Source organism: Poromitra crassiceps, assembly GCF_964638095.1.
Source record: "Poromitra crassiceps genome assembly, chromosome: 18".
In the NCBI taxonomy this organism is placed as follows: domain Eukaryota; kingdom Metazoa; phylum Chordata; class Actinopteri; order Beryciformes; family Melamphaidae; genus Poromitra; species Poromitra crassiceps.
The window spans coordinates 2,421,095-2,436,234 of NC_139636.1; the positions used below are offsets into that span (position 1 = coordinate 2,421,095).

General features: G+C 44.1%; 1 protein-coding gene across 1 annotated transcript; it reads left to right on the forward strand.

Moving 5' to 3' along the window:
• Positions 1 to 3,755: 3,755 nt before the first annotated feature.
• On the forward strand, positions 3,756 to 14,283 carry rfx7b (regulatory factor X7b). Its single transcript, XM_083654140.1, has 8 exons — positions 3,756 to 3,794; positions 3,895 to 4,017; positions 4,597 to 4,739; positions 5,593 to 5,672; positions 5,789 to 5,996; positions 7,537 to 7,832; positions 7,947 to 10,217; positions 10,260 to 14,283. Exons 2-8 carry the CDS (start codon positions 3,908 to 3,910, stop codon positions 11,388 to 11,390), a joined length of 4,239 nt encoding a protein of 1,412 aa, XP_083510266.1. The 5' UTR covers positions 3,756 to 3,794; positions 3,895 to 3,907; the 3' UTR covers positions 11,391 to 14,283.
• Positions 14,284 to 15,140: the final 857 nt, after the last annotated feature.

Genomic DNA, 15,140 nt, shown 5'->3' on the forward strand with positions numbered 1-15,140 from the left:
TAACAAGAGTAAAACTGAAAAGTAAATGGAGACGAGCATTCATCTCAGTACTTTCTCAGTAGTTAAATTATCTCTGACCAAATGAGATATGGTGTAGGACTGTTATTTGAAAATCTTTGTTGTCTCCCTGTCGTGTTCAAGTGTAATTAAGAACAAAACAAAACAAAAAAAGAGAATAAGCATGATCAGAATGATCTTTATTGTCATTATACTCGGGTACAGGTGAGGTGTAATTGTACTCGGGTACAACAAAATTACATATGGCTTCTCTACCTGTAGTCAAAAGTAAAAATAAAGCATGCCATTAATTATAGTAAAGTAAAATATGTAAAGCACATACATACATACATACATACATACATACATAAATACAACAGTCACAGAAAGAGTAGTAGCAGCATACTGTGTGCAAAATAGGACTTACGCACATCGCTCGCAACTCAATTTTCTGCTCCCAAAACATGGAACATGGAAACATTAGGAAGTGCGCATGGTTGGAGGCTTGGCTCTGAATTTTTTTTACCCATTAACAATACACAGTAATGGCCCAGCCTTTACTTGGGACACCGTCTGATGTTGCTGCATTTACTATCTTTATTATCTTGAGTCCGAATGTGACCCGTGCAAAACCTCAGACCATATGTCGTAGAGCAAGATGGAGCTGGTCAAAAACCAGTTCAATGTCTTCCTACTCGAGAAAATACGAAATAGATACATTTGAAAAATAGGCATTCAAAATTTGATTTCTTTGTTAAAATCTGTCCCCTCTTGTGGCACAAGCCAGTGATGTCTCTCATGTGCTGATGAAACGGAAATATGAGAGATGGGAGGATCAAACAGACTCAACATACACAGTAAACATCATTGAATGGTTTATCATTATGGCCTTTTTTTATTAGGGTTTTTATGCTTTTTAGCCTTTTTCTATTAGTCCAATTTTGAAATGGGACCTGCACATGAGGGTGGTACTTTGAATTGGACATGGATTTTTCTTTTTCTGAGATGTTCCAAGATGATTTTGCCAAGAAAATCTAATTCTTGCAGCCGTTCAGGCTACCAGGATGCAGGTTAATGCCAGGTGTAAAGGCTGTTTGAGGGCAAGACCAAATTTAAAGGGATAGTGCAAAAACATCTCCTTTTAGCTAATACAAACACAACCATAGTGTCAACAGAAAAGGACACAGACAGGTAGTTCACTCCTGTTTGTAGCAAATGTAACCTCGCGTCACCAGGCTCTTCTCGGCGAGAAAGAGCCTGGCTCCCGCCCACAATTGATTTTGTCACCCTACTGGTTCCCGCCTAGAGCCCGCCCTAGACCGGATGGCAGCGTTTCTAGCTCGTCAACTTTCACGTTAACTTGACAATTTGACCCAAGTATCAGAATCCTCTTTCACCGTTTTGACCGGTGTGTCAGGCGGTGGTGGCGGAGATGCCATATTGCATAAACGTTTTGTTTTATGTAACGCTAGCTTTGTTTTGATCAGACTCTAGTTTAGGTAACATCACCGCATCAAGCTAACGGCAACAAAGACGTTGTTAGGCGCATTGCCATCCGGTGTTAATTCTGGGTCCGGGGTTTACGCCCCCATGACAAAAAGCGGGGTGGAAGGTGCCCAGACTAAGCAAATGAGTGTAGTAAATGGCTTATTCACTGCTCATTGGCTGACAGCTCTCACCTCATTCATTCAAGGATTGGTTCCCCTAGCAACAAAGAGGCAAATGAAATAGAAAGAGGTGAGATGAATCCATTCTTAGAAACCAATTGAAAAGGAGTTGGTGTGGAGTCGATGGTGAAAAGGTTGTGTGCAAGCATACCTGAAACGAAATACTAGATAACCTGAATTGACTGAAGAAGTATGTCTCTGCACTCTACCAGTCTCATATGACCAAACAAATAGGCCTGAAATAAGCAGCCTGCTTATTGAAATTCTGACCCCTTAAATATGCAAATTTTGGGGCGCTCCATGATGGAGTGGAGTAAGTTGCTTGTAAGTTTAAGCCCGACTCTTTTGGTTCAAGTCCCCTTCTTCTCTCCAATTTTCTCTGCCACTCTCTACCACCAGGGGCGTTTCTATGGGTGGGCCTGGGTAGGCCCGCCCGGCCAGGGCACTTCTTGCCCTGGCCCACCCAAAAAAAAAAATAATAATAATAATTGGTTGTTTTCTAGAGGCAAACTTGCTGCTGCCTTGCTAGCTAATGGTTTTGTAGCTTAAAAACGCAGGGTACATCATCTCCAGAGTCTAATGCATGACGACTTCATGACATCTAGGAATTTTGCACGCTTCCCGCGCAAAATTTCGTCATGCAATTGCCCCACCAATTTTATCCAGGCCCACCCAATTTTATCCAGGCCCACCCATAATTGAATTTCTGCCTACGCCCCTTTCTACCACTGTTGGGGGTAACTCATTACAAAAGTAACATAATGTAATATATTACTTTGAGCAGTAACTCAGTAATATAACTTATTACCAATAGGATTTCAGTAATATTATGCCAGTTACTTTGTCAAGTAACACAAGTTACAAATTGAGTTACTTTTTTTTGTTTTTTTAATCAAAGCACATATTTAAATAAGGATACAATCATTTCCTAATCAAATTGTGTGTTTTTATGCAAATAACCACTATAGATGACAATAACAAAGGAAAAGGATAACGTTTAGAATTTTGGATTGTTTATACTGACTTCAAGACGGTCTAAATGATTTTTCAGGATAATGTCAGTTTGGTGAAAGTAATACAAAAATAGTGCAATAAGTAACAAGTTACTCTACACAGACAGTAATATTGTAAAGTAACATTACTTTCAAATGAGAGTAATTAGTAATATGTAGTATATTACATTTTGAAAGTAACTTGCCCAACACTGCTCTCTACTAATCTATACTGCCAAATGAGGCAGAATTTCACCGAAAATGTTTGGAATGGGTTAAGTTTTATATTCCCCTCAAGAAGACCTATTTGATTTGTGAAAGGACATGTTTCTGCGATAAAATTATTAGGTTTTTATTTAGTTGTTATGCCCTCTGGGCAGATTACTAGGCAAATCTCAAGGTAGTATCAGAGCTGCTCTTAAGATTTTTATGAGAGGTATAAAATGTTTTTCTGTTTGCCATTTCTGTTAAATAATCTTTTTTCCTATTTACTGTTTAATCTTTGCAGCAAGATGTTGAGAAGTTTACAGACATCGAAAAACTCTACCTCTACCTTAAGTTGCCTTCTGGTCCCAGCAATGGCAATGATAAAAGGTATTGTTTTCACAGCTCCTTCACATTCATTTGACTCTAATAGTTCATTTTCCTTGTTGGCATTTTTGTCTCTCACACACAGACACACACGGCTGTTTTGTCTTGGCTTTCTCGCATTTGTAGCACAGTCGTCTCCTTTCTTGTCAAAAATGGTCATTATCCACCGACTACTTCACAAACAGCTTCTAAACAAATCAATTCAGGTTATAACTTCTCATTTGGTTTTATTTTGCTCTTAGACTGTGATCCCCATTGTGGTTGTGAAGTTGCTTATTTGGTGACTTGTGCTTATGTCATACGTTTGTTTTCTGGCTCATTGGTCACTTTTGACTCATTTGCCTAGAATGAGAGTGTCATTCATTCATTCATCCCAGCTATATGGTTGATTATCATTATGAAGCAATACTATTACTGGTAGATTTTTGCTATATCCAGCTGTCTGTGTTTTTCATTTGTTTCCCCATATCTATTCCATCACCTCAACCCCCCCAATACTGCACATTAGGACTGAGAATCAGAGGGGGTCCTCCACTCCTGGATTATGGTATTAAAGTTTCTCTATTAAAGGACAAGACATCTTGTCATATATATCAGTCAAGGACACTTCCTCACAAGTTAGATTTTTTCTGATTGCACCATTTTAGTGATCAGAGTTCCATGTCGTCAAGCCGTACTCAACAAATGTATGCATTCAACTGGATACGGAATCACCTAGAAGAGCACCCAGAGACGTCCCTCCCAAAGCAAGAGGTGTATGATGAGTACAAGTGAGTATGTGAGCTTCATTATTGGGCCAGGAGGCGTGTCTACTTTTGGCAACCTACTTTCGATGAAGCCACGCCCAGAACTCATTTGATTGGTCACCGCAACTGCTTCTTCCTGAAAACGTGTGGCAAGTAAAAATGTGGTTAAGATTAGGGTTAGAGACAGGGAAAGTTCAGCCCAGGTTGTGCTTCAGCTCGTGGCTTAATGCGTAAGGTCTTTGCCTTCCACTCTGATGACTGGGTTTCGATTCGCAGTCGAACCACCAACATTTTTAACATGCATTTTTCTTATTTTCAAAGATTAAGGTTAGGCAAGTACAACAATTTGGTTATGGTTAGGGCTTGGGTATGGTCGTGGTTAAATAAGAAAACCCTAACCCTAATCTTAACCACATATTTTTTACTTACCACACGTTTTCACGAAGAAGCAGTTGCGGCGACCAATCAAATGAGTTCGGGCGTGGCTTCATCGAGTAGAAGTCACCCACAAGTCTTGGAGGCATCACTGTTTCCTAGCATGACCTACACAGTGTAGGTCCTACACAGTATCTGATGGTTGTGGTTGAATCCCTGCTCTTCCAGGAGCTATTGTGACAATCTGGGCTACAATCCACTGAGTGCAGCAGACTTTGGAAAGATCATGAAGAATGTCTTTCCCAACATGAAGGCGCGTCGGCTGGGCATGAGGGGCAAATCCAAATATCCTTTCATTCAGATCAATATCGGTGAAGCTTTCTTGTGTCTGCCTGTGCTTTTTGCTCTGTTGTTCTGATGGTGGATTTGTTCTGATGTAGCGGTCTTGTGCAGCTGCAAAGTTGTGAACAGGTAAATCATGTGTTTTTATGTTACATTGTTTTTAACAAGTTAACATAGCTAACTGACAACCACAGAAATCAATCAATTGTGCATAGGAAGAGACATATTACATCAACAGCATGCTGCCGATAAATCCAAACACCTCAAATCGACTAAGGAATTACATTGTTATGTGTACTCACTGTAGTTAATTAATTAGAGAGTGATCTTATATGGGTAATTGAATTTTGTTTTGTTTTTGTCTTGCTCTTTCAGAGAGTTGGTTATACATTCTTCTAATTTATGATACAGTATGACACATTTATTCTGAAGGAAATTACGTTTTCGTGGGAAATTCAGACTAGCATAGAAAATACACACTTATCAGTTTGGTGAGCGCATGAAAATGCCTGCACAGAAAATGTTTGAGAAATGGTTTGAAACAATTTCCGATCTTGTTTGAAGAACTGTAAACATCTGTTGCTGCAGGACTATGGCAGACAGGTTTAAAAAGCCCACCAGGAAATCCTTGGCACAGAGCTGAAAAGCTCAACTGAAGATTTTGGTAGAGGTGAACTTCTCACTTCAAACAGTTTGTTTTCTCTCTTTGAGAAGCCAGCTTGCCCAGCATGCGGCGCAGTGGGAAGCCTATTTAAATATTTACAGCTTACCGAGAGCCTTCATACTGAGACACTAGCAGAGGATGAGAGGGATGAGATGAGATGATTATAACCTGGGTGATTAGCTGGCAGGTTTCAAAACCTTAACTCATTCTTACATACTGTTATAGTGGATTGAGGAAGAAAGCGTTTGTTCACATGCCATCTTTACCTAACCTGGATCTGCAAAAATCTGGTGATGGGGTAAGTTTCACCTGAAATAACAACCATTTATTCACTGGTAAATCAAGTAAATATGCCTAGATTTCTGAACTTGTGTAATTGGCCTCTGCCTGCTGCTCTGCTCTGTCTGACCATAGTGTGAGTTGATGGAGCCGTCAGGTCAGTCGCCCAGTGCCGAAGATGAAATGCGCTCGGCAGCCTGTGGCCTGGTGTGCGAGTGGGCCCAGAAGGTTCTGAGTCGTCAGTTTGACAACGTGGAGGACCTGGCCCGCTTCCTGCTCAATAGCCATTACATCGGTACCAAGTCCATGGCTGCCCTCACCGTCATGACCGGGACGCCCACAGGTGAGGAGGATGCCCTCTAGTCTGCTGCTCCAAACATCTACACGTGTGTGTGTGTGTGTGTGTGTGTGTGTGTGTGTGGATGTAGTAGAGCGCAAACCCACCCAAATTCAATCTAACCCTACCCCTATCCTCTAATTTTCCAATTTTTATATACAAAATAGTTTACCCACCTTTTTATGCTGATGTAAAGTATACATCATAGTCTGCAGTATCAGACTAGCCTGGGTAAACCCAGCCCCCAGTGACCTGCTCTCAGGCTCACCCTGCTTACAGTCACAAGGTGACTGGGAACTGAGAGAGCAGGTCACGTGGGGGCTGGGTTTACCTAGGCTAGTATCAGACTATATCTTAGTTGAAATTGGCTAAGTGGGTGGCGGTGTCTGTGGCGTCGGTGTCTGTCATGATTTTGATGTCATCAGTGATGTCACTTGCAATTGTGATGTCATCAGTGATGTAATCCTTCCTGGCTGAGGATAAGTGGTTGCTAAGTGGGTCGCGGTGTCTGTGGCGGCGGGTCTGTCACGATTGTGATGTCATCAGTGATGTCATCAGTGATATCATTTGAGCACTGTGATGTCATCATGTGATGTCATCTGTGATGTCACTTGAGCAATTGTGATGTCATCAGTGATGTCACTCGAGCACCTTATGTTCAGACCTTACAGTGGGCCAAATTCTTCCGGGTCCTGTTAACACTTCCGGCGGTCACGGCGCAAAATAAGAGAGTTGTTTTTGGAGCGGACAGTGCAGGGGGTAAAATAAAGAACGTAGCCTAATACTTTGAGCTCGGTACACAGCAAGCAAGTGAGTATCCACTGTTAGCCAGGTCAGATAACGTTATCGTCGACAATGACGAGCACTTTCTTGTAAAACATACCTGGACTCCAACAAAGAAAGCTTCAGATGGTTTTCTCTCCTCTGAGCGCTCGCGCCACTTACGTCTTATAAGACCCGCAGACGTTAACGTAATTCCCTGGAATGCGAGACTTCACGAGCCAGTTACATGGCGTTGCATTCTTAGACATTGCCGTTTGCTTTTATTTGGTATGTTACATACAATTGGCTAAATTATTAGTTAATTCAGAGTTAGATGATATTAGAGCAGCCAGCCATTTTATTTAATTTTATTTTTAGCCGGAAGTTTTGACACGACCACACAACCGGGTCAAATGGGCGTGGCTACATAAGGTGAATAAGTGGTGGGAGTATAAGTAGGGGGAAGAGGACAAGTGGCGCATCATCTCCAAAGTCTCCACCCTAGTTATTTAAAGATGCAGAATTTAAAGTATTATTATGCTTTTCTAAAAAATATAATTTTGTTTCTCTTGGTGTTTGTTTTCCTTATGCAGAATATTTATTACAGTATAGACACTAATGTTGCACTGTTAAAAGCAGTGTTTGATTAGTTAAAAAATGCAAGTCTACACTTTACTCATGAGCTCTGTCTTTGAGGTGGGGCTTGCCTACCAAGACACAGCATCTGTTTTTCCTGTTTTAGATTCTTTTTTCTTTTTTTGTTTAATTCTTCTTGTCTTGCCAGGAATGAAGACGCCTACTCCAGCTTCTGCGTTTGTGCCCACGGCGGAGGCAAACTCTTTCCAGCCCCAGATGAAGACCTTGCCCTCGCCCTCTGTTGATGCAAAGCAGCAACTGCAGCGAAAGATCCAGAAGAAGCAGCAGGAGCAGAAGCTCCACTCACCGCTGCCCAGCGAGAGCCAGGTCAAGAGAACTGAAGCCAGTACCCCTGGTCCCACCATCCCCTGTGGCAGCCCTGCTTTGCTCTCCCCCCAACCCACCATAGGCATTGTAGTAGCAGCTGTCCCCAGCCCAATCACGGTATAGAAACAATATACCAGCCGTATTTCTTCCAATTCTTCATATATTCGGATTTGTTATTATTGATAAATGTGCCTAATGTATACAATTATGTTCTCACTCTTTGTTTCCCAGGTACAGAGAAGCAGGCAGCTGATGACCTCGCCCAGTCCTATGGGCACAGCAGAGGGCAAAGTGCTGCCTGTCAACTTCCAAGTGGTGACTCAGTCTCTGAAGCAGTCGCCCAAAACCCCCCAGAACATCTCGGCTAGTCCCGTGGGTGACCGCCTGGCACGGCACCGCTACGCTCAGATCCTGCCCAAGCCCTCTGCCACCAGTGCCATCACGCTGCGCTCGCCCCCCACCCTGCTCATCACCAACAGCCCCATCAAGACTGTGATGCCCACTCCCCACGTCGGCTCGGTCAACGTGGTGAAAATGACGGCCATCTCTCTGGCTCCCAGCAGCGGCAGTAACAGCACCACCGTCCTGCGGCCCGCCTCCACAGGTGTGACCACCACCGCTGCCCTAGATGATTCCCTGCACTCCCACGGTGGGATCTTAACCACGCCCCTCTGCTCTCCTGCAATCAGGCCCAGCATCACAGCCTCCACCCTCACCCTCCACGCTGACCCCAGACTGCTGTCGGAGGATCCAGAGAAACAGAGCACTATCCAGGGCTCTGCCGTCGGAATGACTAAGTTCAGGGCGGCCAGTGAACCTAGCTTTTTTGTCAAGTGTTCTCCAGGATTTGACAGAGTGGCCAGGATAAAACATGACCCCACGTCCCCTATCACCTCAGTAGCTATAGCTGGGATCCAGGAGAGCAATAACAGTAACTGTCACGACAGTACTTTGTACCTGACTGTTGATAATCACAACTCCAATTGCAGTATGTCGTCCAATGGCTCCTCGGCTGTTACCCCGTTGTCTAAGGACTCCCTCTCGGACTCCAAGAGCCCCAGGAAGCGCACGGGCCCCGGCGTGGACTCCCATGTGATTCCCGTGAAGAGGGTGTTCATCTCCCACCAGCCACTGGCTGTCCTCGACAATCCCAGACCCGGAGTCAGTGCTGCAGTGAAGAGGATCCCCAGACTGGGAACGCCTGCCAGACCAGAGAGTGCCCCCTGCAAAGTGACTGTGAGACACACCTCCATAGGGCCCTCGCAGATCCTCGCACTCTCCGACACGCCCATCACCCACGCCGAGGGCCCCCAGACTGTTCTGAAAGCCCAGGCCTTGCTGGTGAAACACGAGGAGCCTTCCCTCAGCACTGACACCAGCACTGCAGCGCCTGGAAACGGCGCCTCCGATCAGACGTTGCTACAACAGATCACCGGAAACCCTCGTGCCATACCAGCCAACTCAGGAGCACACGAAGCCTCTGTGATGAGTGACTTAAAGAGCACAATATGGGAGGAGGGACAGCTTGACGAGCTTCGGAAACAGGCCTTTGCCCAACAGATACCAGCAGAACACAAACAGGGCCCTACAGACCAACTTGCCATTATAACCCAGACCCCCGAGGCGTCAGGCCAGCTCACCCTCACACAGGAGATGGTTGACTTTGCAGGCTCTCAGCCCAACATGGACTACTTCCCATTCAATGATGACGACATGACCCAGGACAGCATTGTGGAGGAGCTGGTCCAAATGGAGGAGCAGATGAAGTTGAAGGGCCTGCAGCCTCTGTTCAGTAGCTGTGTTGACATGTCTCTACAGGGCCAGTCAGCCAACAACCAAGGCTCCATCCTCAATGCTCACCAGGCTGGCACGACCTTCTACCACTCTGCCCATAGCAGTACTACCCCCGTCCAGACTCCCACTCCGACCCCCACACCGACCCCGACACCCACCCCCACCTCGGAGATGACACTCGGGCACAGCCTAACAAGAGAGAGCCCCTGCTCCCGCATGGCTCCCATCACCCCTGTGGATGGAACCATGGGTCGCCACACGCCCATCAGTACTCCACTGTCCAACTGCAGCAGCAGCGTCCCGCCTAGCCCAGTGGAGTGCAGGAACCCCTTCGCCTTCACTCCCATTAACTCCAGCATGACAGGCTATCACGATGCCAGTATTGTCTCCAGCAGCCCTGTCAAGCCCATGCAAAGGCCCATGGCAACACACCCAGACAAGGCCAAACTGGAGTGGATCAACAACCGCTACAACAGCAACAGTGGAGGTCCACTGCCCAACCATGGCATTGGCATTCTGCCCAGCTACCAAGACCTGGTGGACGACCAGTTCCGAAAGCCACATGCATTTGCAATTCCCGGTCAGTCTTTTCAGGCCCAGTCGAGACCGGATGCTCATTTTGGACGCTTGACCCCCATCTCCCCAGTGCAGCAGCAGCAGCAGCAGCAGCAGCAGCAGCAGCAGCAGCAGCAGCAGCAGCAGCAGCAGCAGCAGCAGCAGCAGCAGCAGCAGCAGCAGCAGCAGCAGCAGCAGCAGCAGCAGCAGCAGCAGCAGCAGCAGCAGCAGCAGCAGGTAACTGGTGTATCTACCTCCACTAAACAGGAGAGTTTTGCTGTGCCTGCCCCACTAGACAACAAGGCCTCAACCTCCAGTACTTTCCGTTGCCGCAGTGTCAGCCCCGCAGTGCGCCAGAGGAACTTCAGCGGCAACACCGGCCCATCAATCACCACCACCACCACCAGCACCACCACCCGAGCTGTCGTCTCCCCCTTCAACTCTCCTCTCACCGCCGAGGTCCTCAGCATCCTGTCCAGCAGTCAGACAGTGGGCTCGGTCCACAGCATGGTGCAGCGTAGCCAGTCTGTGCCTCTCAACATCATGATGCAGAGCGAGATGCTGCCTGTGCAGGGCCACAGCAACGCCACCAAGATCACCAACGTCCTTCTGAGCAAGTTGGATTCCGACGGGGACGACTCGGTCCGCGGCCTGGGCATAAACAACCTCCCCTCGAACTACACGGCCCGCATGAACCTCACCCAGATCCTGGAGACCACGCCCAGCTTCACCGGAGGAACCGCCCACCAGACTCAGCTGCCCGTCAGCTCCAGCCCCGCTGCCTTCGAGCTCCAGCAGCACGGTGGCTACCTCACCAGTGGCAGTGGAGAGCAGGTGAGCTTCTCCACTGGGGACAGCCAAGCACAAGGGGGCCCCGGTGAGCCAGACCAGCAGCTCCAAGAGAATGCTGTGCAAACACAACAACCCCAGATCCTCCTCCAGAGCACACAGCAGCAGGAGGCAGAGGAGGAGCAACAGCAGCTGGATTTCAACAACACTGTCAAGGACTTGTTGGGGGATGACGGCCTGAACCCCAGCTCCCAGCTGGTGGGTCAGGTAGCCTCGGAGCTCAACGCCGTGGCGTCCGACTTCTCAAATGACATCAGACTGACCTCAGATCTGTCCAGTAGCATCACTGACCTTAACACGTTGGACACCAACCTGCTCTTTGACCCCAATCAGCAGCAGGAACAATATGAAGACTCGACACTGGAAGAACTGAAGAATGACCCGCTTTTTCAGCAGATATGCAGTGATACTGTGAACTCTGGTTTTGACTGGCTGGAAAGCAAAGACCAGCCTACTACAGTAGAGATGCTGGGCTAATGTTATCTCTTAAAGTCTTTCTCATTTCTGTTCCTTCTTGTCGTTTGTTTGGTGTGTATGTAGTATATCTGTTTTTATACTATAGTTTGTTGGGATTTGTCTGGACTTTGCCATTTGTCCTGTTAAAAGTGCCAGGCTTACCAGAAAATCTCTCCCACTGATGTTTTAGTTATTTCTCTCCTTTATCATTTAACACTCTGAATTGCAGTACTTAACCGCTTTTCTCCCTCGTCTGAAATCAGAAATGTGCATTTCAAGTAAAAGTGTGAGTACTTGGTGGCAGCACGCAGTTGCAAAGAGCAGATTTCTGAGAGACGAACATGAAACTTACATGAAATGTAATCTTCCATATGATAGCCAATCAATAATGCAATATTTGTATTCAGCAAACACTTAAGGAAAGTGAGATAAGTAGGAAATTTGGCACAAAAGACTTCACCAAAAATGTATGCTGTCGTATATATATAGTATAGTATATAGTATGCTGTATACTGTTTTCAACTTCAACCAAACGGAGAGACAATATTGGGATTGTAGTATAATGCACATAATAGTCATAGTACATTTGCCTGCCATATCTGAATATTAAAAAGGGTAGCAGCTCATGCTACCAGGTGCTGAATTTATGACATAATCTTTATACTTTATCACATACCAAATCAGTGAAATACTGATTCACATCTGAGCATTGTCAAAGAGTGAAATGTTCTTAAAGCCTATACTACTTGTACTGTTTAATATCTTATAAAGGGAGTAGATGAATCAGTAGGGAGAAGATGGGAATTCAGGCCACTTTGTGGACTATATTGAAAGGAATCAAAAACTGGCTGCCTTATTCCCAAAGTCCAAGGCCTTAGGCCATCTTTAGAGAGACTGTATATAGTATAATCTTCAGATATCTTCAGAACCATCCAGAGCTTCATCATATCAAGGCAGCTGTTACTCTGATCTTTTCACTAATATTTCTTATTCTTTTTATCTTTTATTTTGCAGTGTTATAGATGCATATTGTATAGGCTAAAGACTACACTGTGTGTGCCCTGATCAGTAATGGATTTAGATGAATTTGATAATGCTTTCATTTCATAAGAATCATGGCAGGCACACTTTCATAAGATTTCTTTGGCATGCTGTACTCCCAGGTTGGATGAGAATATCAATGGTATGGAGATGGCTTAGTTACACAGAAGGCTATAGAGGCTGAAATGTACCACTTCCCTGATTTTGATGTCATCTTGAGATCAAGAGGAATTGTAATCATGATGTTTCTGGAGATCCAGCCTTATTTCCATACCAAAGATGATCTGTTTGAATAACATAAGAGATTATTACACACACAGACACTCCTAGTAACCATTAACAGCAGTGGGAAACGGGCAGCCTCGGAGATATTACTTAAAAGAGTTTTATTGCATTTGAGGAAGAAAATTATGTTGCAAAAATCTATGTACAGTATGTAAATTTGTGAAATGGTCACTGTCCTATGTTTTATAGGTAACTATGGACCTGAAAGCATGTTGAAACCATCACTGCTAGCCAGGTAGGCTATGTGATATAGTAGGATGCTTGCTTGAGTTTTTGGCTATTGTCAATGTTGTATAAGTCATGTTAAAGCTCCATCTGTAAATAGGATAGATACATAGAAATTTGATGTATCAAGACACTATATTATGGCCATTATTCTAGCCAAGTCTATGTGCCATTTAAAAAAAAAGAAGCTTAACAGAAATATAGTCGGCAAGATACTGTATGTTGTGTGTTACATTTCTGGCTCGATGTGTCGTGAAAGTAATGCTGTCTGTTTGGTCTCTCGCTTGCTGATGTATTTGATTTTGTTCTGTTCTTTTCAAAGATAATAGGTCTCTGCAGTTGCAGAAGTGATGTGTGCTTTGAGCAAGATCGATAGCATGGTATATTGATCAAGATCAATAGCATGGTATTATTGAGAAAAAAAAGTTGTGATACTATTAGCTGGTTGCAAACATTTCTGTGACAGACATTGTGCTCAAAGCCTTTAAGCAGACACTGGAAAAATCGACTCGTGTTTCAACAAACTTTGGAGGTTCACATTATTGCACTAAATTTTTACGACACATGGCTTTGCCACATCTTTATGGACAAATGAAATGATGGATGCCCGCAAAAAAAGAAAAAAATATTTTTTATGACAAGATGAGTAAGAAAATTAACTGAATTGTCAGAAAGTGACTAATTGTCTTGTAGCAAAATGTGCATTAATCTCAGTGAGATACACATTCTTACTCATTCTCATACATGAGAATATAAAGCATTGAGGGAAAAAAGTTAAAATAACCTTTTAAAACCTACATGCTCATTATGTTGATAAATGATTGTACGCACGCATGTGTGATGAATTCTATTGTACTTTGTATTCTTGGTAACCTTGGTAACCACTGTCTTCTGTGATTTGGGCAGGTTCTGTTAACCGGACTGGCAGTGCTAGTTTCCATAAGTTACATTACTATCATTGTGTGCTGTTTACTAAGTTAATGTTGTTCTGTATGTTATGTTGAGTGTTTTCTGTCGATTTTACATATTCTTATTTTGCAAAAATGCATTTGTGAAAAAATGTTAACATTTTCTCTTAATTTTTGTAAACATTAATAAGGCACTGATATTTGAATTTCAATGAAGGAAAATGCACCTCTTAAGATGTACAGGAGCTCCATCAAGCAGTGACTCTGATTCTCTACCTTTGACTGACCCAGAACCAACTCTGTTTGACTATCTTGTCCATTTCTACCAGTAGAAGAACCTTCCTCTGTGGTGTTGTCTGGTGTACTGCTTAATGTACAGTAGCTTGTTAATATTGCAAACGCGTTGTTTCTTTTTTCAATGGAAAGTACTCACTGGTGAGATTTTTAAAGTGGTTTTAAAAGCCAATAAACCTTTTTTAAAGAATGTTCTTTTCTTGTGTGGTTCATTGCTAATCATTTTGTATTTTATTTACTACATTAGATTCAAATTTCACTAAAATGCATTATTTCTTAGATTAGATTACATTAGGGCAAAGATAGCCTGGCTCCAGACCTTCGAAGCCACGCCCACTCCACAGTTGTGGATTTGGCTGTTCTCAGACTAGAAGAGGAAATGAGTTTTGAGTTGACGATTCAGTCTGAATATCAGGCTAGCAAAGATGAGTAAACCAGCCAGTACTTGTTTGTCATTGTGGTACTGTTGATGAATTGTCTATTGATTACATTTCCCTACAGTTTTTATATTAGATACTGTTAAAATGTCACAGGGTAATGGTTAAGTCTTTTTAGGTAAGAATACAATTTGTATGAATGGATTTTTTTTTCAGCCAAGATGTTTAAAGAGATGTTTTGATTGGCCTGTCCCCAGCCTGGCTATGACCTCATGATGTTTTGATTGGCCTGTCCCCAGCCTATGACCTAATGCTATTGATTCTTCTAAGCATTATGCTAAAACTGCTGTTTATCTGCTATTGGTCCATCTCCATACACTTTAATATTTTGGCAGTCAAGTTTATGCAAAGGCAAAACCTTTCTATCATCCTCTTGGCATGAGGTCACAGCAGCTCTTCAGATGACCTTAAAGGTCACTGGGGAGTGGCAGATACAACCTCTGACCAATCAGAGCCCAGTCCGTTGGTCCGCTGCTCTGCTTTCCCAGGGCCTCATGAGGGCCAGGGCCTATTCATAACATGTCAGTGACCTTTACCCTATTGATCATGGCTTCCCAGCCTAACCTTTAGCCATGTAGAGC